Source organism: Oncorhynchus masou, chromosome 5, assembly GCF_036934945.1.
Source record: "Oncorhynchus masou masou isolate Uvic2021 chromosome 5, UVic_Omas_1.1, whole genome shotgun sequence".
NCBI classification, from domain to species: Eukaryota; Metazoa; Chordata; class Actinopteri; order Salmoniformes; family Salmonidae; genus Oncorhynchus; species Oncorhynchus masou.
Window position 1 is genome coordinate 64117776 of NC_088216.1, and position 26793 is coordinate 64144568.

Here is a 26793-nt window from a genome sequence, read left to right on the forward strand (position 1 = left end):
GGAACTGCTGACACACTCCAGCCACATGAGGTCTAGCATTGTCTTGCATTGGGAGGAACCCAGGGCCAACCGCACCAGCATATGGTCTCACAAGGGGTCTGAGGATCTCATCTCGGTACCTAATGGCAGTCAGGCTACCTCTGGCGAGCACATGGAGGGCTGTGCGGCCCGCCAAAGAAATGCCACCCCACACCATGACTGACCCACCGCCAAACCGGTCATGCTGGAGGATGTTGCAGGCAGCAGAACGTTCTCCACGGCATCTGCAGACTCTGTCACATCTGTCACATGTGCTCAGTGTGAACCTGCTTTCATCTGTGAAGAGCACAGGGCGCCAGTGGCAAATTTGCCAATCTTGGTGTTCCCTGGCAAATGCCAAACGTCCTGCACTGTGTTGGGCTGTAAGCATAACCCCCACCTGTGGACGTTGGGCCCTCATACCACTCTCATGGAGTCTGTTTCTGACCGTTTGAGCAGACACATGCACATTTGTGGCCTGCTGGAGATCATTTTCCAGGGCTCTGGCAGTGCTCCTCCTTCTCCTCCTTGCACAAAGGCAGAGGTAGCGGTCCTGCTGCTGGGTTGTTGCCCTCCTACGGCCTCCTCCATGTCTCCTGATGTACTGGCCTGTCTCCTGGTAGCACCTCCATGCTCTGGACACTACGCTGACAGACACAGCAAACCTTCTTGCCACAGCTCGCATTGATGTGCCATCCTGGATGCCATCCTGGATGAGCTGCACTACCTGAGCCACTTGTGTGGGTTGTAGACTCCGTCTTATGCTACCACTAGAGTGAAAGCACCACCAGCATTCAAAAGTGACCAAAACATCAGCCAGGAAGTATAGGAACTGAGAAGTGGTCTGTGGTCACCACCTGCAGAACCACTCCTTTATTGGGGGTGTCTTGCTAATTGCCTATAATTTCCACCTGTTGTCTATTCCATTTGCACAACAGCGTGTGAAATGTATTGTCAATCAGTGTTGCTTCCTGAGTGGACAGTTTGATTTCACAGAAGTGTGATTGACTTGGAGTTACATTGTGTTGTTTAAGTGTTCCCTTTAATTTTAGTTGAAGTGTACCTATGATGAAAATTACATGCCTCTCATCTTTTTAAGTGGGAGAACTTGCACAATTGGTGGCTGACTAAATAATTTTTTGCCCCACTGTATATTTTTGTTAGCTGCATGTGTGACTCCACCAGTCCTATTTATTGTATCATTTAAAAAGATTGTACAGATTTTTCCAAAAATAATGTTTTTTATTTTTATCAATTAGTATCTTTGAGTTAAATTATTTGTTCTGTCTTTTCTGGTGGATTAAACTCAAATTGCAACCAATTTTCATATAACCAAAAGTGAGAGGTTGTAATCTGAATAAAGGGTAAAAGGCCATTCTTGAACATGGTGTGAAACATTCTTACTAATCTGCTTGAGAACCATTTCGGATTGACTGAATGACTGAAGCCTTTAGTGAGAGGTATGTTTAAATATTTAACAATTTCTACCCTCTGAATTCATAAATAGGCCCGTTTAATTTTGTCTGGATTGCCGTTCTAAAAAATAAATAAAAAAAAGAATATTTTTTGCTCATATAATTTAAAAAAGGCAAGGCCATAAGCAAAATAGGTAAACTGGGATATGACTAAAGAGTTAATCAGGGTGCTTTTTGGACAAATAGACAGGTATTTTCCTTTCCATGGTAGCAAGTTCTTATCTATTTATGCTAACTTTCTATAAAAATGTGTTGTAGTGAGATCATTTCTTGCTTTTGGAATATGAATGCTGAGTATGTCCACTTCAACGTCAGAAATTACACGGTAATGTAAAAGTTACATTTTTTTTGTGATCCAACACGTAATATAGTACACTCATCATCATTTGGTTGTAATCCATAGAGGTTGTAAAACTAATCCAGATCATCTATGAGGCTGGGGAGGCAACCAAATTGTGGATTTAAAAGAAAACATGAATCATCAGCGTACAATGGCACCTTTGTTTTTATACCCTGGATCTCTAGCCCCTCATATTATTGTTGGATCTGATTTTAATAGCTAACATTTCTATGGCTATAATAAATAGATATGCAGAGAGTGGACAACCTTGTTTTACCCCTCTTGACAGTTTAATATATTCTGAGAAGTAGCCATTACTATGTTACACCTAGGGTTACTATTCATATCTTTAACCCATTGTATAAGTTATTCTCCAATTTAGAAATATTTCAGGCATTTATATATAAATTCCAGTCATACTTTATCAAAAGTCTTTTCAAAGTCAGTTAGGAATACCAGGCCACGTTTCCCAGATTTTTCATAGAGTTCTATTGTTTTCAGTACTTGTCTTGTAAACTCAGCAAGAAAGAAACGTCCCCTTTTCAGGATCCTGTCTTTCAAAGATAATTTGTAAAAATCCAATTAACTTCACAGATCTTCTTGTAAAGGGTTTAAACACTGTTTCCCATGCTTGTTCAATGAACCATAAATAATTAATGAACATGCACCTGTGGAACAGTCATTAAGACACTAACAGCTTACAGACAATAGGCAATTAAGGTCACAGTTATGAAAACTTAGGACACTAAGGAGGCCTTTCTACTGACTCTGAAAAACACTAACAACAAAAAATGCACAGGGTCCCTGCTCATCTGAGTGAACGTGCCTTAGGCATGCTGCAAGGAGACATGGGAACTGCAGATGTGGCCAGGAAAATAAATTGCAATGTCTGTACTGTGAGATGCCTAAAACAGCGCTACAGAGAGACAGAATGGACAGCTGATCATCCTAACATGTGTAACAACACCTGCACAGGATCGACACACCTGAACATCACACCTGCGGGACAGGTACAGGATGGCAACAACAGCTTCCCAACAATCTCTCCATCAGTCAGTGCTCAGACTCTCAGAGAGGCTGGACTGAGGGCTTGTAGGCCTGTTGTAAGGCAGGTCCTCACCAAACATCACCAGTAACAACATCACCTATGGGCACAAACCCACCGTCGCTGGACCAGACAGGACTGGCAAAAAGTGCTCTTCACTGACAAGTTGCGGTTTTGTCTCACCAGGGGTGATGGTTGGATTCGTGTTTATCGTCGAAGGAATGAGCGTTACACCGAGGCCTGTACTCTGAAGCGGGATTGATTTGGAGGGTCCGTCATGGTCTGGGGCAGTGTGTAACAGCATCATCGGACTGAGCTTGTTGTCATTGCAGGCAATCTCAATGCTGTGCATTACAGGGAAGACATCCTCCTCCCTCATGTGGTACCCTTCCTGCAGGCTCATCCTGACATGACCCTCCAGCATGACAATGCCACGAGCCATGCAGCTCATTCTGTGCGTGATTTCCTGCAAGACAGGAATGTCAGTGTTCTGCCATGTCCAGCGAAGAGCCCAGATCTCAATCGCATTGAGCATGTCTGGGACCCCCCAGAAATGTCCAGGAAGTTGCAGGTGCCTTGGTGGAAGAATGGGGTGACATCTCACAGCAAGAACTGGCAAATCTGATGCAGTCCATAAGGAGGAGATGCACTGCAATACTATACAGCTAGTGGCCACACCAGTTACTGCCTGTTACTTTTGATTTGTTCAGGGACACATTATTCAATTTCTGTTAGTCACATGTTCATACAAATATTTTCACATGTTAAGTTTGCTGAAAATAAACTTATTTTTTTGCTGAGTTTAGTATCTCCAATGTATCATCCATGTAAAGAAAAAAACTGTCTGATTAGGATGAATCATATCCGAAAATAACTTTTTAATTCTATGTGCTATGCATTTTGCTAGAATTTTTGCATCACAACACTGAAATGTAAGGGGGCCTCCAAATTTTTGAAATGGACTGGATCTTTATATTTAGCACTTTGGTCCTGTTTCAGTAATAATGAAATCCAACTTTCTTGTAATTAATTACCACGTTTTCTTCACTGAACTAGTTTGAATATTTGCCTATTGAAAACTACAACTCCTTACAGCGCCACACAGTTTGTTTTCGATTTGATTTCTCTCATGCTTTATAGGATTTCTCTCTGAAGAAACGGTGCGTTGATAAATACGTTGGTCAATTAGTTGTTTAATAATATATATTTTTTAAACGTTTAATCGCTCAGTTCTACAAGTTCAACAAAATTGTACATTGTCAGGAAATGTCTTAATTTGTTATTGACCGATTCCAGAGATAAATCCAACCATGTGATATTGTTGTGTTGGCATTAGAATGTGGTGTGGTAGGTTTTCATTGGGTGGGTCTTTACGTGGCACTGCCAGCACAACTATATGATAGTAGGGGCATAGTTGAGGGCATAACTATTACTAACTTTTGTGGTAATAGTTTGTAATCAGATGTTCACTTCCTTGTCCCTGTCAAACATCCTGAGCTTGTAAGTGTTACTTGGTATGGCCCATCTGAGAGGGAAAAGTGGCAGACATTTTGGAGCGTTGCTGAGCGCCCCTTCACGGTATTCTTAGCTTTTAGAGATTCCACATTCATCTCTGTTGGCTGCACTAAAGGCAGCCCATGAGCATGTATCGAGTGGATTTCTTCCCACTATGCCCATTTATCTAATCTTGAATACAAAATAGGTGAGGGAAGCGAAAGGGGGGAAATGAGAAAGGGAAATTCAGCCTGGATTTGGGACCTTTCTTTTCTCCTCTGGAATGCACCAAGTTAGGCTACGAGTAGTGGCTGTGGGTCGGCAGATCTTTTAATTCCCTAAATGGAAAAGCCATGTACAAGATGTCTGGACTGTAACTGCCAAGCCGTGCTGGAGTGAGAGATTTGTAATGACTCCTCATGGGAGAACAACCCTGCGGCCTTTTATCTATCACATTCATGTCGTTCATGTGTAGCCTTTCACTACAACTTGCACAAACTCTGTCACTTATAGTGAGCTTAGCAGGAAATGTCAATGAGCAACCATTTGCATGTACTTATGAATGATAATTACTGTTAGTGCATTATTAATGTGCTGTATGGTACATTACAACCATAAGAACATGATATAGTGGTTTTAAAGAGTTGTCTGCATGCCACAAATCCACACTTGACCAAATATTGAATAACAAATGTGCTTTGTAATATTCTTGCATAACCATAAGTCTGAAAATCTCTATTTATTTTATTATACCATATTATAGTTGATTTATGGCATTGTAAAATACATATGATTTCTGTTTCTGTTTGAGAATTGAAATACCTTCACCCACATGTTGATACCAAAAGTTTATGAGGTGCAGAAATGAAGGTAGCTTTATACTGAGCCAAGGTACCTCCTAAATCAGATTACGGCATAATGGAAAGTAGGTGCAGAATATCTGCAGCCTCAAGTGTGTCAAAGTCAATATGTTTGTCAGATTGCCCCTGAACAGTAACCCGACTCCATAAATGATATCGTGTTCTATGTAATGAAGACTCTTAAACTTGGCACTTGCTGTGACTTTGCCCGAGAGCATATTCTCACTTGTTCTAACCTATTGTGACTGAATGACTGTTGAATAGAAAAAGGCTCACAACCTGATTTACAATTATAGCCAGGCTATTTCTGTTAGGACGTGAGAGGTTGTCTCTGTCCTGGCTTTCTGCTCTACTGATCTGAAGAGAAATACATGGAGTAATCCATTAAATGGTCCTGTTTTTTTCTTTCTCCAAACAGAATATCATGAATTTGACAGACCATGTTCAATAAAATCAAGGAGAGGTGAAGATTACCATTTATCATGTATTTAATGTTAACCTTTAAACCAGAGTAGCTAATATTATGCATTTGAAAGTTTTAGATGACAAATCAAAAAGTCAATTTCATTTCCAGTCTGCAATTCTCCTCATAGCTTAATGATTTATTGTCATCATCTTTTGACAGGTAATTACATAGCAGATTTATATCTAGCTTGATTTCACAGACACTTGAGAATCATCCATATATTATTAATGGCATGACTTTAGTCCTACTGCTAAGTGACAGATGACACAATGTTAATGTATCAGCCAGGTTTTGGTGTAATTTATTAAGACATACTATATAGACATAAATGGACGTATGAAGAATCCTCATCCACACAGTTGTCCGCATGGGTGTTCACTGTGGTCCATGAAACTAGGAATGTTTTTAGATTCAATTGCTAGCAATGTGAATGGCACCTTTAGCCTTGTGTGGCAATCTGTTTGTTTTGGTATGATCTGACCTAAGAGGCTGGACTGAATCATCAGAGAATGAACCTGACTATATCAGTGACCAAACATAAGGGAAGTGGCTCATTATCTAAAGAAAGTCAAACCCAAATTACACGTCGTTCTCTGAAGCTCTCTTCTGATGACTCATGTCAACTCGAGAGGTATAATTTCCTTGTTCCATTTGTAATGCATGAGAGGATGATGGTAATTATTCCTTTGATACATTATCCCCTTGAAAAGAACAAACAAAGTGGACTGCGTGAGAAAGTCAGGCCTGGCCTGTGTTGACCCCATAGTGAGTAGAGGAGTAGCATCTAATGAGTGACAAATGATTACATTTAATCAAATCAAATCACATTTTTAATGGTCACATACACATGGTTAGCAAATGTTATTGCGAGTGTAGCGAAATGCTTATTCTTCTAGATCCGACAGTGCAGCATTATCTAACAGGTAATATCTAACAATTCCACTACAAAACCTAATATCTAACAAATTTAAAAGACACACAACCCCCCAACAACTCTACCGCCGCCAAGGTGCATCAGAGCAATCTGGCATCCTAATGGCATGTTGTATCAGAGATAGACCCGGGACTGTAGCCAGCCTTTAATCACAACCACTGACAGACAGGTTCATATGGAGGCATGTCAATGCAAATTCATGACCTTCTGATCAAACACAGTGTATTTATTCTTTTAGCTTTATTTTACTAGGCAAGTCAGTTAAGAACAAATTCTTATTTTCAATGACAGCCTAGGAACAGTGGGTTAACTGCCTGTTCAGGGGCAGAATGACAGATTTGTACCTTGTCAGCTTGGGGATTTGAACTTGCAACCTTTCGGTTACTAGTCCAATGCTCTAACCACTAGGCTACCCTGTATACTCTTTGTAGTACATCATGTAATTTCTAGTCTCAACCTATTGTCACCAGGAAGTAAAAGTGGCCTTGAATCCTCAATCTAATGTAATACTTTCTCTGTGAAAGGTTAAGGTCACATGGTGTTCAATGTCCTTTTGTTTGGTTCTGTCCTCTCCTACTGCCTCTCCTACTGCCATAGGTTGTCTTCTATAGCAGTAAGGGGAGTAAAGTGTGGACACATCCATTTGTCTGTCTGACAAGCTTACATACTAAACTCCTATGTGATTTAAAAATCTATATATATTTGGCACCAACTGAGGGTGTGGATATAAAGTGGTAATCGCACAGAGGATGTGCTGGTGACCACTGTTCCTGATATTACACTGATGTTTTATTATTCAAAGGATGTCAGTATTGCCTACAAGAACAGGACTTGATGTGGCTCAGAATATAAGCAGAGACTCGTGTAATGAAGCTTTTGCTCCATCTCAGAATACATCAAAGAGCCTTTATCATGTCTCATACTTTATACACACACACAGGCACACACACAAATGCACATATCACATAGGAATGTAATTTAGTGAGATTTTCCTGTGATTTCATTCACAACACATTTTTACCTGCTCAACATCTCATTGCTTTTCGTCTCCATTGCTTTTTTACTATTATAGCATTGCCAATACTACCATAGCCACTGGGTTTATCACAATAAAAGGCTCACTTGGGAGATTAAATTCTGAAGTAGTTGAGCAATGAAAGGCACCCTTGAAACAAAGTGTCTCATGTCCAGAGGCAAACGTTACAGATTCAATTTAGGATGTTTGGCAATCTGCTGAGAGTGAAACATCTCAAGTGGAAAATGGAAATGTTTTTGATTGAGAAGGGGTTGATGATGACAAAATCCCTTCATTTGTTTCCTTTCATTAATTCCCCTGTGTTGGCTTCTTCTAAAACATATCAGCAACAAAGATACTTGGGAATAATTATTTGTTCTTTCCTTGTTTCCTGTTTTTCTAAGAGGTCCAGAATTTCAGTTAGTAGGCCTAAATAAACAGAGCCTCTCTCAGGCCCCAACACAATGTGCTATTTGCATCATAACAAGCCCCTCCCAATACCACTACAGCATCCTTGTGAAATACTCTGGATACAGATGGAAAATATCCCCATGAATGGATTTCATGAATGGATTTCCATGCTTATGAATTAATTCCCATGCACATTTTATGTTGTAACCCCCATCCATCCCTACACTAGATGTAGGCAACATTGCCCCCAACTTAACCCAGAAACATGCAGATCTAACCAGATATAGAGCTTCTCAGGGTGGAATATGTATTTTTGGCAAAGAAATAAATGTAGCCATTCGGGAATTGAGAAAGAGTAAAGCTGAACTCTTTTTTTTAATAACTACAATAATTATTATAATTATTGTTATTATATTAATAATTTCCATTTCATATCCTGATTACAAAAAGAAGGTAGCTGTAACGGCGTTCTTCTTTTGTTGAAGGAGAGTCGGACCGAAATGCAGCGTGTAAGTTACTCATGTTTATTAGGAAGACAAACGAATGAACTATACACGAATAACTAATAAGTACAAAAACAACAAACAGAACGTGAAACCTATTACAGCCTGACTGGTGCACACTACACAGAGACAGGAACAATCACCCACGAAATACAAGGCGAAAACCAGGCTATCGGTTCCCAATCAGATTGACTCTGATTGAGAACCGCCTCAGAAACCTATTTAACACAAACACACACCCCTAATCAACTACAATCCCAAACACTACAAACCCCAATACGAAAATACAATACATAATAACCCCATGTCACACCCTGGTCTGACTAACTAATAAACTAAAACACAAAATACTAAGACCAAGGCGTGACAGTAGCTTCCAGGCTGAACAGTCTGATGTTATGCAAGAGGGGGAGTGCTGGATCTAAAGTGAACAGTTGATTTGCAGACAGATAGGCACACTCTCTTCACATTGCTGTGGTTTATTTGACAGATTGCCGATGCATACAGATGTAGGATCTTAATTTGATCACTATTTTGTTGCTGAGAATATTCCTGCAAAATTTCCAATTTGACATTTCCGACTGGATTTCCCCTAATAAAAAGTGTATCAACCCTTACAAAAATGTACATTAATTATAATCCACATCATAATTGATAATTACTGTTGTTGCAGGATTATTTTCTTGCTGTAGCAAACTGGATACAATTAGGATCCTACATCTGTATCTTAGGCTATTAATCGATTTGATAAATGTATCTCTCTCCATTGCAGGTATTCCTATGGATTTTATTAAAATATGTATGAAAATATGAACACTGTACGTCTGTTTTTGGCTTCAGTGCATCCATTATTCCATAATATAATCAATGAGAAAACATAGTGTAATTTTTACTTTTTATGGCTGCATGGGCAGTATTGAGTAGCTTGGATGAAAAGGTGCCCATTGTAAACGGCCAGCTCCTCAGTCTCAGTTGCTAATATATGCATATTATTATTAGTATTGGATAGAAAACACTCTAAAGTTTCCAAAACTATCCAAATATTGTCTGTGAGTATAACAGAACTGATATTGCAGGTGAAACCCTGAGGAAAATCAAAACAGGAAGTGGCTTCTATTATGAAAACTCCATGTTCCATAGCCTCCCTTTGCTGGATTTAAAAGGATATGAACCAGATTCCGTTTCTTATCGCTTCCTCAAGGTGTCAGCAGTTTTCAGACATAGTTTCAGGCTTTTATTTTGAAAAATGAGCCAGAACGATAACATCGCGTCAAGTGGTCACATGAGTTTTGCTCGCGAAACAGCATTTGGACAGCCATTGTTTTCCCCTCTCTTACTGTGAAAAACATTTGCGGTTGATATATTATCGATTATATATTTTTAAAACAACCTGAGGATTGATTATAAAAAACGTTTGACATGTTTCTGTAGACATTATGGAAACTATTTGGAATTTTTGTCTGCATTGTCATTACCACTCTTTCCTGTGGATTTCTGAACATAACGCGACAAACAAACAGGTATTTTGGACATAAAAAATTATCTTTATGGAACAAACTGAACATTTGCTGTGTAACTGGGAGTCTCGTGAGTGAAAACATCCGAAGATCATCAAAGGTAAACGATTAATTTGATTGCTTTTCTGATTTTCGTGACCAAGCTGCCTGATGCTAAGTGTACTTAATGTTTTGTAGTGCGATTGATAAATTTACACAAATGCTTGGATTGCTTTCGCTGAAAAGCATCATTTTAAAATCTGACACGACCGGTGGATTAACAAAAGGCTAGGCTGTGTTTTCCTATATTGCACTTGTGATTTCATGAATATAAATATTTGTATTAATATTTATTGAATGTAGCGCTATGCTATTCAGCGGTTGTTGATGACACTTATCCCGATATCGTGATTGCAGCCATAACAAGTTTTAGAAGAGAAATACTGTAAGAGGAAGCAGTCGCTAGAAGTTAAGTATACAGTAGGCTACTGCATGGAGGCTGTACAGTATATAGAAAACATTTCTTTATTCACATCTCTGAAAGGAATAGGTTAAGTCAGAGGAAAAAACAAGCAAAGGCCAAGCTTAGAAGGTCTAACTATATTAGTGAATTCTAAAGTGTAAATATTTTATATGCCATTTATTTCACTGGTCTTTGAGGTTGTTTCACACAGCTCTTTGGTTATTGTGGGCAACCAGTGAGAGGTAGAATTGGCAGAGTTTCCAATCAGTGTTGCCAACATCACCTACGGGGACTTCACCCCCTTATATGCTTTACACACACACATACATGCACACGCACACACACTCACACACACGCCCACAAACAAAATGGGAAATCTTAAGCCACTTTTCCATTATCATTAAATTAATTATTGGCTTACAGAGGGGAAACAACGTTTGTGGTCCACTACTGTTGAGGCAGTTACACAGACATCCACTCAAAAAGCTTTTTAATATTACCTTCTCCCTATTTCACTTACTAAACTACCAAAGATTTTCATACTATGTTTTTTAAACAGGTTCTTGGGGTACAATATTCCTAGTTTTGAAAATAACTCTTCCCACTGAGAACAAACTGGTTGAATCAACGTTGTTTCAATGTAATTTGTCATCGTATTGTGACATGGAATCTACGTGGAAAAATAATGAACATAAACTGTTGTTTTGGGGGTGGAAGGTGTCGTAATTGCAACTAATTTTCAACATAGACAAACCTTGTATAAAATATGTTCATTTTTTACCTTTGAAACAAAGTCAGATCTTTAACGTTATATCCGCTACTAGAAAAAAACAGGGCTGGGCAGCACCTCCTACTGGAGAGTTGATCTAACTGCTATTCATTTGGTCTCCCATCCAGGGTTCCAAGCCCAGCATAGCTTTGATATTTGTCACTGACTACTACCAATGTGCTATTGTTAGAATGATTATTGAGAGATCTCTTAATGACTAAATATAGTCACTGTTGCTATCAAAGTCATTCCAACAGAACAAATTAAATATAACCATACTCTATAAGTCATATGCCATCAATTATACTATTTAGGCCTATATTTGTTATTATTTTTTACCTTTATTTAACTAGGCAAGTCAGTTAAGAACAAATTCTTATTTACAATGACGGCCTACCAAAAGGCAAAAGACCTCCTGCAGGGACGGGGGCCTGGGATTACAATTTTTAAATAAATACAATATAAATATAGGACAAAGCACACATCACAACAAGAGAGACAACACAACATTACATAAAAGAGATACCTAAGACAACAACATAGCAAGGCAGCAACACTTAAGAACACAGCATGGTAGCAACACAACATAGCAACAACATGGTAGCAGCACAAAATATGGTACAAACATTATTGGGCACAGACAACATTACAAAGGGCAAGAAGGTAGAGACAACAATACATCACACAGAAGAGCCACAACTGTCAGTAAGAGTGTCCATGATTGAGTGTTTGAATGAAGAGATTGAATCAATATAGCATTTGCAAAGTCATCAAGAGATATTGTTTCAATTTATTCCAGGATTAAACTAAAAATGGACAGTACAAATCGGCCTAGGATTTCAAGCTTTGGTTTATTTCAAATGTATTCTTCAAGTCAATCATTATATGTTGGATCCACTTCTCCATCTCAACCCAGAATCAAAGTTAAAGAATAGGACTAAATCAAATACAGTATATTTACTTTAAAGTGCATTTAATGTTTGATTAGATTAAGTCCTATTCTTTAACTTTGATTATTGGTTGAGCTGGAGACGTGAATCCAACATCTTTATTTTTACTTCGTAGACAAACTGGAATTAAAGCCAGACTAAGTTAGGGGCACAAAATATACAATATTTCCTTCAAATGTTGATATTTGGTTGTGTTGACAACCAAACACAATTTAACATTAATTTTGCAATACAGTAAATAGCCTTTTAACTTGTCGACAAGTTAACATATTATATGTTGGATTCATGCATCCAACTAACCCAAAAATAATAGTTAAAGAATAGTATTAAACCAGTGGCTCAGATGAAATAATCAAACCACTAGATATACTTTCTATGTTGGTATTTGGTTGCATTACTAACCAAACACAATTTAATATTACTTTTAGCCTAAAGTTAAGACTATTTTACAAACTAATGTCACAGTATTTATTCAACCTTAAAATGGGTAACACATCCATGGCCACAGGTTACCCTACAGTGACTATACACGTATTCTAATGTCATCATAGAAAGAGTGCATGTTCAAGATAGCATGCAAATATCACAGGTCGGTGGAGAGCTTCACAAAAATCTTCACAATTTCTTATAATAATCTGTGCAGAATGTCGAACAGCATTGCTCACTTGCACTATGTATTTACACAATAATCTCAACTGCAATCCTGGTCATTTGATTGTGCTATTGGATGAAGCACAGTGATAACACCTCTCTGGCACCAGTGGGACGGTAGCGTCCCACCTGGCCAACAGCCAGTGAAATTGCAGAGCGCTAAAATTCTAAATACACCATTTGTAATATTAACATTTCTTGTAAATACATGTGTCTTACATCATTTCAAAGCTTAACATCTTATTAATCCAGCCGCTGTGTCAGATTTCAAGAAGGCTTTACGTCAAAAGCAAACCATGCGATTGTCTGAGGAGAGCACCCAGCTAACAAAAGTATTACTAGCATTTTCCAACCAAGCATTAGCATCACAAAAGTCAGAAATAACAATAAAATAAATCTCTTACCTTTGAAAATATTCCTCGTTGGCAATGCCAATTGTCCTAGCTCCACAGTGAATGTTAGTTTTGTTTGATAAAATCCATTTTTATAGCCTAACATGAAACATTTGTAAAACGCTTGCGTCGTGATTCCCGTCTCATTCAACTTTGGATGAAACATTCATGGTAAATACACACACTAAACACACGTTTATCCAGTCATGGTTGGTTTCATTGCAATCCTCTGTTTGGTAGTAACACAATCACACTTGGTGGCTCTTTTCCTGGGACGTATTGCCCGAAACAAACCGATTTGAAGACACCAATCAATGACCTCATTGCTCACCAATGGTAGGAGTGGTCTATCTTCGATTGACTGTATTATGGCCCAATGACCACTGCTCATCTTGAAATCTAGCTTGGAAGATAGCCAATGAGCTGAGGTAAACGGCAATATGTAATGGTTATACTTTCGAAGACCAGCCTTTGTTGTAAACTCTGGCGTAAAGGAGGTTCATTCCCCATTGATAATCCTACTTGACGGAGCCACGAGTGTTACGCATAGCAGTACATAGATGAGCATTTTCAGCAATTCTATATATTTAAATTATGGCGAATAAATCAGGAAAAGCGAAAACAAAGTCTAGATATACAGATGTTACCCAAATTATAAAATAAATTGATAGGATACTACAATGTTCTCCACAAGACCATGAAATGGTACAAGACATTTGTCTATCATTTCATTGACATTGCTATGGTGAATGCCTTCATCCTCCAGAAGGAAATGGCCAAGAGCTGTGGACAGCCCACCATCTCACAGCTAGCCTTCAGGGAGCTGCTCATCCAGGAGCTTGCTAGCTACAGCAAGTCCACTGTAGCACCTTCTGTCCCCTCTACCTCTGTCCCTTCTGCTCCAACCAGTGGTGTTCACCTGCCCAGATTCATATCTGCAGGCATGTGCCTCAGGGCAAAAAGGGCACAGTAGGGAGACGTCGTTGTGCCCTTTGTCACAGGAAATGCCCCATCACCTGCACCACCTGTTTAGTAAGCCTCTGCTTTACAGCAGAAAGAGACTGCTATGGGCCATGGCAACAGCAGCACAATATTGTGTAGAGGACTGAGGGTCTTCACAATATTGTAAATAGAAAATATGTAAATAGTTACCCTTGTTATTTTATTTTTTAAATATGTTTTATATATATTTTTGGGGTGTGTGTGTTAGAATAGCATTTATGTATTTTGTATATAATTCTTTCCTTCAAAATGTATCACTGTACCAATTCGGCCACTTGGGTACATTTGGGTACATTTGTGTGGGATACCTGGGTGACTTCATGCTCAATGTCATGTAGCTCGCTCATTTCTGAAGTTATCTGTCTAAAACTTTGCTCAGCTATTGTTGCCATCTTATGTTCTTCATTCAAATCATCCTCAGCATACTATCTGTATGTTTGGCTGTTCTTAGTCATTTGAAAGATGATGCAGCAACAATAAAAACAGAAAACGTGTGTTTATTTCCATGTATTTTCTTCTACCAGATCTATTGTGTTATATTCTCCTACATTCAATTCACATTTCCACAAAATTCAGAGTGTTTCCTTTCAAATGATACCAAGAATATGCATATCCTTGCTTCTGGGCCTGAGCTACAGGCAGTTAGATTAGGGTATGTCTTTAGGCGGAAATTGAGAAGAAGGGGGCTACCGTGGTATAAATACAAAATATCTGACATTGTATTCCCATTTGAACTTTGTTGTGCTTTCAAATGGTAATAACATATTGGGAATTCAACAAACTTCTGGCTGACTTTTTTAATAGGTGAATAAAGGTTGAATCTCATTGATCAACTTATCACCCAATTTCTATGTTGAAATGATGTGGTGTGCCAAATGGTTGGTTGCATGGTCATCCATCTGTCATTGTTATGAGTTCATGTCTGTTCCCCATCAAACCCCCAGGCATTGTCAGTTTGAAATATGAATTCCTCGGCCTGTCTGTCCTCGAAGGCTGTGTATACTACTTGCCGACAGTTGGGGAGCTTGTGGCTGTCTAGCTGAGGGCATTTGATGTAGACTCTTTCAAATACTTCTTTAGAGATTGCTCATATGGTCAGGGGCCAATGGTGGAGAATTAAATGATGGATACTCCACTGCCTCGTCTGAATCTCTTTGGCCTCGTATAACTTTATGGCCCCATTTTTCCCTGCTTGGTCGGTAAATTAGGTGTCATAAAGAAAGCATCTGAACCAGGCATTACAATCACACTGATCAACCAATTTGTCTGTGACACACCAGGCACCAGGGAGCCCTAAAGGAGCCGGCAGGCCTGGGCCCTGTAAATTACCCACAAGAGAAGGGGACTGGGCCAGAGGTAAATGGGGGCCAAGTCAAAGCAGATTGCATAGCTTCCTCCAACCCTCCCCACCCGAAAAGGAAAATAGACTTTAGGGATGAGGGTGCCAGTCAAAGCATTACTGACACTGTGCCGGGTAGTGGGGGCCCATCTCCCACTCTACGCTTTACACCAAAAAACCTTTCCCTTTTGTCCCTACTGAACCCAGCCTTAGAGCCGTGCTAGAGAAATCCTCTCTTATGTCCCCCATGTCCTCATTATATGCACAGGGCTCTAAGTCCATGGCTGGTTTTTACCCTCGGAGAGCTGCAGGCACGGGAGAGTGGAGTGACAGTAAAGCTATACACAGCCATGACATATCTTATTGCCTATCGTATGGGACCAGAGGGAGAAAACAGAGCATCTCTCAATTGAGCTTAAATGCGCAAATCGCTCCCTAGTGAAAGAAAGCCTTCCTTTGTAAAAGTTTCTGCACATTTTTGGGGGGAAACTTTGGAAAGTTTTGCTCTGAAGGGCTAAGACTAATCAGTCCAAGGTGGCATATTTAAGAAACAATGGATAAAAAAAATTATAATAAGTCTATAGAGCTTTCTTTCTCTGACAGAGACATCGCCACCACGATATGTCCAAACACTGCAGACAGCAGGTAGGACCAGGCTGACAGCAATGAATATCTATGAAACCATATGCACACATGCACTCAGAAGCTACTATGTATGTGTGCATGCTGCATTTTCAGCCGCGTTTGGTTTGATTAATGGACTTTCTAACTGAGGAACTTGTTCAAAGTGACACAAGCTTTTGTCTGTGTGTCATCCTCTTCCTGACAGTCACCAGAGTTGAAGGAGTCCCTCATCCCCTTCCTCCTGCTCCTTGTTCCTGTTTGGTTAGCGGTGGGACAACGCGATAAGAGCTGACAGCCCAGTAATGATGAATGAAAATGAAAGGGACGGGGGGTAAATGTAAATGCTGAAAGCACAATGGAAAAGTGATTAAAAAGCATTTCAGTGTCTTTTATCTCCTGGTACTGCTTTCAAAGGAGCAGTCTTAGGTCTTAGAGCCTCTCGCCAGCACTTATTTCAACGTGTCTCTTACCCCCTAGAGAGGACTTGGCTTTGATTGTTTTTTAGGCTGCCTTCCATCTTCTGCCTTCAATCGTATCCCTTCCAAGTGGGCGACTTCTCAAACTTCTGTAAGCAAGCAGTTTGGCAAAGTCGTCTCCTGTCATTGACTCACTTAGCCCCACTCTATCTAGGCTACATTGTGCTTTCACATTGAGAGAGTGACTGTCGGTGTGGAGGCAGACTACACTACATGAGTTTTCTTAGATCTTAAGTGAATAGTAGGTGCCATGTAAAGAACTAGTGTCAGTTATTAGAAAATAGCTTTTGCTGTTTGTTGATCGGTTACAATAGCCAATTACCTGTAACATGAACTCCTGTCTATGCTTCATTGTCTGCTATAGTGATGCTTTCACCATCTAAGCGGCTCCCCCACACACGGTGCTGTGAGAATAAATGTATTTCTATAGAGACACATTGTAACATGTATATGGAATGGAATATGAGTATTTTTGCCTTCCCTTTGACTCAAAGTGTTAAGAATGTTATCTCTGAATCTGTGTGAAAGTATAGAGATATTTATTTTTTCTGTATGCCTTACCTCGTTTTTGTGTCAGAGGAAGGTCTGACACCAGATGCAAGTATTACGTTGTGTCAGTTTGCTAAATTAATAATGGATGCAGCCTTTCTTTTGGGGTCGAAAGTGTTTTCATTCCGGTGGGTTGTTCCCACTGAAAATTCATCATCAAATTAATATTGTACATTGTCTTTGTATGTCTCACTCCTCCCTCTGTTCCTTTTCATGGTGGTGTTATATTTAAACCTGCAAGCACAGCTCAATGTTCCTATTGCAGTCTGTTCTGTAGACCAGCAGTAGAAGCATGGTCTGTGGCACGGGGGAATGAAGCGCTTCCCCTCCATTTAGGGTTCACCTAGATCTCTCAAATCACCTGCAAATCTCTCTGTGACATACATGCATGATTTATTAGCAGGTATGAGTAATGTGCATGTATCCATATTAAATCTTCAGAGGAATTAAAAGAAAAAGTTTCTAAGTCTACAATAATAGCTTTACGCAAGGGTTGCATTTTAGCATCAATTGCCACTTGCCACTTGTATGTTACTTAAATTCAATTATATGGAAACTTGGGACATGCTATGGAATGTGGAGACAAAATGATGATCTACTCAAAATTCAGTGTCAATAATAGATCATGTTTAATCACATAATGATACAATATTCAGGCTGCTACTTGGAGTCAGAATGCCCTATATGCTGACAAGTAGATCATCACCATCAATGACAGAGAGCTGTTGAGGTTGATTTGTCAAAAAGGTAATCTGAATATGATTTTGATCAAGACACGTAGGACAATGCCTCTAACAATCTCTTGGCAGACTGAAACAAATGAAAGGTCATGCAGACATTTGGACTGATTACTCTGGGACTGATTATTTGGACTGATTACTCTTGAGCACATGACTAAAAAGTACAATTCCATTAAATAGTTATTACAAAATTACTTTCAGTGAAAAGGAGCCAAGAATGACCTAGGGACCTTCTCCTTTTGTCCTTTCTCCCCCAAACCCTTGAGACCTGTGCGCTGAGTAAAAGGAGATGTTGGGATGCTGCCTTGTTCACACAACTGTCTCCAGAGCACTAATTCCCTTAATTATCAGGCCTGGGAGAGAAGTCCCCAGTGAGCTCTGTTAAATGTGGTTCTGCTCTACACACTCTCCAATCCAATTTGCTGTTATTTTTTTAAAAGAGAGCAGGGTAATGGTGCTTGAGGGTGTAGAGCAAGAGGGAGGAGGGAGAGGGGGGCTTGGACTGTTAGTGGTATGAACTGTTCTGTAGTTGAGCTGACTGAGAAAGGAAAATAAATGGTTTCCACTTTAATTTTAGATTTCTTTAGTGTATAGATGTAGGAGAAAGGGCTGCATCTTTGAAGGCTGGCCTTGGCGGAGCAATTGAATGCAGAGCAGAGTTTTACCATACAAACACTTTCAAATGTAGTGTTTGATAAGATGAATATCTTGGACTTGAGAGCCTCCGTCTTTTGATTCTCCTCCCAGGCCTCCTCTCAAACGTAGTCTCAAATATGTCCTTCCCGGCTTTGCCTTTGTATGTAATGCAGTGATAGAGATGGCTACGGAGGCTGTAGAAGTCAGGATGTACAGATACAAAGTAATGCAGCTCGTGTCACTGCATAGCAATTGAATATGACGCTTTACAGAGAAGAAGCTGTCAAAGACATTGACATCCTCTTCAAAGTGTCAAGGATTTTTCTTACACAACGCAATTTTCTTACACAATTTCTTACACAGGGATGTAGTTTTTTTGTATGAAATCAGTTAATCAATGTTTACGTGTGCCGAGGAAACTTAGCTGCTATGGATTTTGCACATGCCACATCTTTTTACATGAAGTAAATATTCTACCATGCATTAGAGAATCCCAGTTTCATTCTGAAAACAGAAGGTGTGCTTAGGAATTGTGAAATGCAGAAAAAGGTTAACAATTACGCCAGAACTGATGAGGTGGTGAAATGATGAAAATTCATTATACAAAGTGTGAATTCATAATGTTCCACAAATGGTGCAAAAAACATAGGAATGTAATGAAATAGAGTATGTAAGGCCAATATCACATCTAACATCTAATAAACTTCCTGCTCTCAATTTAAAAAGTTGTCAGAGGCAGAGACTTGCCAAGTAGACTACTGGCTTTGCATCTCATTGAACAAAGCATGTTAATTACCAGTTTTTCTCAAATATCATTCTGTAATGCAATGCAGCCTTTTGCTTTGGTGAAGTCAATGGTGCTCTGGCAGTGGATAACAGTTTCGCTGCTGTACATTTAACGTAAGGCTCTGAGCTCGAGCCGTCTGGGCCTGTGATGCCTCTGAGAGCTAATCATACCCGTTTCAGACAGACCTCTGTTAGACAGCTAATGGAGTGTTCTAAGGTTAGTTTTCAGCCATACGTCCCCCATCAATAAGCAATTAAGAGGTGTGGAAACAAGAAGGCGCTCAGGCCATCAGACATTTTCCCCCCTTCGTTTTAATCAATTAATCGCTTTGGCATGTCTGCTTGAAACCCCCCAAATAGATTTAGATATAAAAGTTACACATGAAACGGCTCTATTCCCAGGCCAGTATCGCTGATGTAGGATATTTTTAAGCGCGTCTTGTCAATTGAGAGATTCATGGTGGAACTCCCACTGGGCTCTCGTTTAACCCCTTCTCCTGGTTTCACACACTGTTTTTCTTTCCTATAAAGGCTCAGAGAAGCCAAACGGACCAGACATATTCTGCTTCCTCTATGCCGGGTGTGAAGGCAAATTCACAGGAAATGTTTCATGTGATAATATAGCAGGCAGAATATCTAATGCCAGCCTTGAGGATGCAGCAACTGGGAAAGTCTGAAACATTCAGAGTAGCAAGGAATTTAGATGTCAACACTTTTTTCTATCTTTCATCCTCCTCAACTGATGTTGTCACTGTGACCGCCATCTGCATTTTCATATTGTTCATCCATTTATTCAACTCACCCTCTTTTCACACTCCTGGTCATCCACTCCTATATCTCCCTTGATGGTTTTATTATTGATCTACACATTCAGTGAGGGACCGCTGTTTGAGGAATTTGCTTTCAAAAGACCAGCGCTAGTGTAGTGTAACATGGATTGCATGTTAAGCATCTGAATTTATGTGAAGGGGCTATATTTCCTGTTCACTTAGCTTAACTCCCATTGCTCTTCTCTGCTGTAAAGTGGTGCTCACATGTTTTCATATTTCTGTGACATGCTTGCAGGTTTCCCTTGAGAGAGCCAGGCAATGGGCTGCTAATACTGTATGATATGCATGAGCTCTGCTCCATATTTTTAACCAGCCCCATTAGACTGGCATGAAACCCAGGGGATCCTGAACACAGCATAGGGCCCTGGCCAACAGCCCTGCTTTATGACACAAACAATCCTGAGCACACAGTGTCAAGGATAATGAGTTTAACGTTTATAATAGTCGTATAATTAGTCATTTTTAGTACATTTTTAGCTGTCATGTGTTGTTGCCTAACCTGTCCCTTTCTCTTTCCAAAGCTCCTCCAAACAACATCTCAGTTACGGCAGAGAACTGTCCAGCTCCATTCAGCCGGTACCAGGCCCAGAACTTCACTCTACTGTGCACTGCAAAGGGAGGCAAACCTGCCCCTTCGGTGAGTCATACATTTATGCACATGAACATGCTGTTCAGTGCATATACAGTCCAGTATATAGGACAACTCACGCTGTTAACAATATTTAATGTACACATGAAAGGTTCCAGTCATGTGTAGCCCACTGCATGTATAAATATAAATAATCTCTTCATTCATCCCCTTCTACAACTAGCCTACGGCATGTATAAATAATCTCTTCAATCATCCCCTTCTACAACTAGCCCACTGCATGTATAAATAATCTCTTCAATCATCCCCTTCTACAACTAGCCTACGGCATGTATAAATAATCTCTTCAATCATCCCCTTCTACAACTAGCCCACTGCATGTATAAATAATCTCTTCAATCATCCCCTTCTACAACTAGCCCACTGCATGTATAAATAATCTCTTCAATCATCCCCTTCTACAACTAGCCCACTGCATGTATAAATAATCTCTTCAATCATCCCCTTCTACAACTAGCCCACTGCATGTATAAATAATCTCTTCAATCATCCCCTTCTACAACTAGCCCACGGCATGTATAAATAATCTCTTCAATCATCCCCTTCTACAACTAGTCCACTGCATGTATAAATAATCTCTTCAATCATCCCCTTCTACAACTAGCCCAAGGCATGTATAAATAATCTCTTCAATCATCCCCTTCTACAACTAGTCCACTGCATGTATAAAACATCTCTTCAATCATCCCCTTCTACAACTAGCCCACTGCTGTATTTTGTGGTATAAAGACTTGGACATAATTGTTCATTGTTTTCTGAAAGGTATTGTTGAAAAAATAGGAGATAAAGTACACTCAACAAAAATGTTAACGCAACATGCCAACAATTTCAAAGATTTTACCGAGTTACAGTTCATATAAGGAAATCAGTTAGTTGAAATGAATTTATTAGTCCCTAATCTATGGATTTAACATGACTGGGAATACAGATATGCATCTGTTGTCCACAGATCCCTTTAAAAAAGGCAGGAGCGTGGATCAGAAAACCAGTCAGTATCTGGTATGAACACCATTTGCCTCATGCAGCGTGACACATCTCCTTCACATAGAATTTATCAGGCTGTTGATTGTGGCCTGTGGAATGTTGTCCCACTCCTCTTCAATTGCTGTGTGAAGTTGATGGATATTGGCGGGAAATGAAACACGCTGTTGTTCACGTCCATTCAGAGCATTTATTAACATGTCTGGTGAGTATGCAGGCCATTATCATGTGGAAACATGAGGTGATGAGTGGCACAACAATGGCCCTCAGTATCTCATCATGTTATCTCTGTGCATATTGCCATCGATAAAATGCAATTGTGTTCGTTGTCCGTAGCGTATGCCTGCCCATACCATAACCCCACTTCCACCATGGGGCACTCGGTTCACAATATTGACAACAGCAAACTGCTCGCCCACACGATGCCATACACGCTGTCTGCCATTTGCCAGGTACAGTTGAAACGGGGATTCATCCATGAAGAGCACACTTCTCCAGTGTGCAAGTGGCCATCGAAGGTGAGTATTTGCCCACTGAAGTCAGTTACGACGCCGAACTGCAGTCAGGTCAAGACCCTGGTGAGGATGATGAGCATGCAGATGAGCTTCCCTGAGACAGTTTGTGCAGAAATTCTTTGGTTGTGCAAACCCACAGTTTCATCAGCTGTCCGGGTGGCTGGTCTCAGACAAAGAAGCTGGATGTGGAGGTCCTGGGCTGGCATGGTTACTGTAATATTTGTGTTGTGGAGAAATGACCAGGCAGGAGACGGGAGTACAGTTAGTTTTCGTTTAGTCAAAAACCCCTCGAGCTCTACAGTTCTCGGCATTCCAGTGCGCATGTGCATTTCCTATTAGGTGTAATAACGTAACACTGCCGAAATGCATTACTGCTTAGTAACAGCACAGTAACTAATATTAACAGATGTAGATCCCAGATACTACAATCCTCCCCCATAGTGTTTAACTCCTAGAGAACAAGGTAAATATGTTAGGTAACTACTAATTCAATATCTGAACAATGCATTCTTAAACATTTTTCAACTACTGGGTTGAAGCAGACTTTTCAGAGCCCAGCACAAATCCAGGGGATTATTCTGCCCCAAAGATGGAGTTTGTGTCCTAATAACTAACCCAGGTAATGTCCTTTTTCTTTCCTTTTATCTAAGACATATTAAAGTGTTTGTTTTGCTGTCCGTTACCTCCTTAACCAGCTCAACTCACAGGTCAAGCTTTTGAGGTGCCCTTCGCTGTCGAATAGGATATCTCCGCTCCTCCTGGGCTTCCTGTGGTGGGCCAGGTTCGGGTGGAAGGTCAGGCTCTGTCTCTCCCGTACGTCCACAGTCAGGAGAATAGTCCTGGGGGTCGTTATTGTTCCTGTTCTCTCGGCATGTTTCTGCTGGGGCGTTGGACCGTAGCAGATGATCCACATGAACGTTGACCTGGCGATGACCAATTTGGACTTGGTAAGTCAAAGGTCCTCTGCGTTGCAAGATCACACCTGAGTTCCACAGGCTCTTGGGGTGTCTGAAATCACGTACCATCACTCTCTCTTCCTCTTTGAATTCTCTGACAGTTTTTGAGTGTCTGTCATGAGCTTTCTTCTGCTGTAGCTGGTGCTTTGCCACAGTGCTTGACAAGTCTGGTTTCAACAATGTCAGGCGGGTACGTGGTTGGCGTTTCAGAAACAGTTCAGCTGGTGTACATTCCGTTACTGTGTGTGGTGTGTTACGGTAAGTAAACAGGAACCGGGGAAGCCTTTGGTGGATGGGCACAGACTGAACCTCGAGTCTAGTCCAGGCCTTCTTAAAGGTTTGCACGGCACTCTCCACTGCTCCGTTTGGTGCCGGATGGTAAGGTGGTGACAGGATGTGCCTTACTCCGTTGTTCTTGAGAAACATTTCAAAATCGTTTGAGGTGAACTGGAGGGCATTGTCCGATACGAGCTCCTTGACTAGTCCAAAGGATGCAAACAGGTGTCTGAGAAGATTGATGGTCTTCTCAGCTGTGGTCAGTTGAGTAGGGAACACTTCCATCCACTTGGAATGGACATCGACGACAACAAGGAAATGTTGCTTGTCAATTTCGGCGTAATCCACATGGATGCGTTCCCAAGGTGTAGCAGCCCAGGACCATGGATGAAGAAGTGCAGCAGCAGGCTTGTTGCGAACAGCTTCACAAGGTGAACAGTGGCCTACATGCTGTTGAATGTCCTGATCCAGTCCAGGCCACCACAGATAACTGCGAGCGAGTGCTTTCATTCGAGTGATCCCTGGATGTCCCTCATGCAGGTCAGATAGAGTCCGTGATGCAAATGCATGTGAACATGTGAGATGACGGCTCCTACTCCGTATGGAGATGCATCACACGCGAGTCTCAGCTTCATCTCTGTGTTATAGTGGGCAAGCCACTTGCTCTTTAGCAGACGCTGTTTACAGGTCTTGAATGCTTCTTCGCATTGTGGGGACCAATTCCACTTTGTATCGGCCTGCAGCAGTTGGTGAAATGGATGCAACAATGTGGACAAGTTTGCCACAAACTTTCCGTAATAGTTCAGGAGCCCCAAAAATGACCTCAGCTCTGAGATATTTGTGGGTGCTGGTGCGTTAACGATTGCTTCCACCTTGCTGTTGGTTGGGTGCAGGCCTTGTGCATCAATCTTGTATCCGAGATACTCCACTGAGTCCTGGAGGAACTCACACTTGCTGCGTTTCATTCTCACTCCGTATTTCTCCAGTCTTGACATCACTTTGTCCAGCACTACAGGGTGCTCTCCAATGGTTGGTGCTGACACGAGGATGTCGTCCATGAAGCACACAACATGGTCTATACCGTCCAAGATCTGATCCATTGTTTGTTGGAATATCACTGGAGCTGTCGAGATTCCATAGGCCAACCGATTGAATCTGAATAGCCCCTTGTGTGTATTGATGATCAGATACTGTTCTGACTCCGGATCCAGCTTCATTTGCTGATAAGCGAATGCCAGGTCCAGCTTACTGAAAACCTTCCCACCAGCCAGAGTGGCAAACAGATCTTCAGCGTTTGGTAGTGGATATTCCTCTGGTAGTATGCAGTGATTTACTGTGACCTTGTAGTCACCGCACATTCTGACGGTCTTGTCTTTCTTTGGGACTACAACAATCGGAGCGGCCCAGTCGCTCCTCGCTACTTTCGTGATTATGTTATTCTTCTGTAGGCGGTCCAATTCCTTCTCTACTGCTTCCTTAAGAGCATAGGGAACTGGACGTGGTTTGTGAAAGATAGGCTTGGTTCCTTCTTGCACTCTGACTTTTGCTGTGAAGTTTTGTATTTCACCGTAGCCATCTTTGAAAAGTTCTTTGTGCTTCTCCAGCATGTTAGTGAGTGTAGCCTGACTCACTGGTTTGTCATTTTTCAGACTGAAGATTTCTCCCCAGTTCAACTTGATCTTTTGTGGCCAGTTTCTGCCTAGCAAGGCTGATTTTTCTCCTTTAACAATGACAAGCGGTAGCGTCCACTCCTTCCCCTCATACCGGACTGGTACCTGAATCTGCCCTAACACAGGAATAGTGTATGAAGAAAGGCGGATGGACGCTGGCTGAAGAAGGCACTCTTTTAGTTTTTCTTTGTAGAGTCTCTCTGGAACCAGGGATACAGACGCTCCGGTGTCCAGCTGCATTTTTACTGGTTTTCCCGCAAACTCCATGTTGAGATAGATTCCATCTTTTAGTTGTTGAGCTGTGTACACTGTGAACAGTTCCAATACTGATTCAGTTGTACCTTCCTCGTCTTGTGCTGCGTCTGACACTTTGTGCGCTCCTGCTGTGCGTTTCGAGGCTTTACACACTCTCTGTAAATGTCCAACCTTTCCACAATTGTGGCACTTTTCCTTTTGGAATCGACATTCACTGTGCTGATGATTATCTCCCCCACATCTGTAGCAACTTGGCTTAGACCTTTGAGATGTGGGCTGCTTTGTTCTTGTGTAACCTTGAGGACGGGACTGAAAGAAGTGTGACTTTTGTGAGCTTTTTTCACCACGTGCATCACTGACCTTGTGAACACCTTTCTGACGTTCTGCATGTCCCGATAGCTCAATAGTATCCCTGTGGGCAAGCTCGAGTCCAAGTGCTATATCACAGGCTTTCTTAAAGGTCAGGTCCTTCTCTGACAGGAGCCTTCTGTGATATGCTTCACCTGTGAGACCACATACAAACTTGTCTCGGAGAGCATCATCAAGAAATTGTGCAAACTCACATGTACTTGCCAGCCTTTTCAAAGCAAGGATGTAGTCAGCCACGGTTTCCCCTTGACTCTGGTGACGTTGGTAAAATCTGAAACGTTCTGCAATGAGAATTGGCTTAGGCTTGAAATACCTTGAAAGAGTTTCAGTCAGTTCTGCATAGTTCAACTCCACTGCTTTCATTGGTTCAATGAGACCTTTCAGCAATCCATACTCAGTTGGACCCAAAACACTGAGAAATACGTCTGCTTTCTTTCCATCTTTGATTTCATTTGCAGCCAGCCAACGCTCAAAACGCTCCAAATTGGAATCAAAATCCTCTTTTGTAGCCTCAAACTCTGGTACTCGACCAATGGTTGCCATTTTCACAGTTAATTGTTCAGTTTCCTTATATTCCTTAATTTTCTGAATATTCATCTACTTCTTCACTTCAGAAGTTTCTGCAATTACTTCATTCACTGCACTCATTTGTATTAATGTACACACCGTGTTACGTCCCTTCTTCCTTTTTTTTCTTGACAATATTTCTCCACTGAGATCGCCTAATTTCAATGGGTCACCTGATCACCTGTGTAATGATCATGCTGTTTAATCAGCTTCTTGATAAGTCACACCTGTTAGGTGGATGGATTATCTTGATGAAGGAGAAATGCTCACTTACAGGGATTTAAACACATT

General features: G+C 40.8%; 1 protein-coding gene across 2 annotated transcripts in view; it reads left to right on the forward strand.

Moving 5' to 3' along the window:
• Window positions 1-26793, forward strand: part of LOC135540078 (immunoglobulin superfamily member 21-like) — a 297701-nt gene that overhangs the window by 248668 nt on the left and 22240 nt on the right. For both annotated transcript variants that reach the window (XM_064966417.1, XM_064966418.1), the window contains exon 5: window positions 20786-20901. In XM_064966417.1, coding sequence (XP_064822489.1) covers window positions 20786-20901 — 116 coding nt within the window. The remainder of the gene's footprint in view (window positions 1-20785; window positions 20902-26793) is intronic.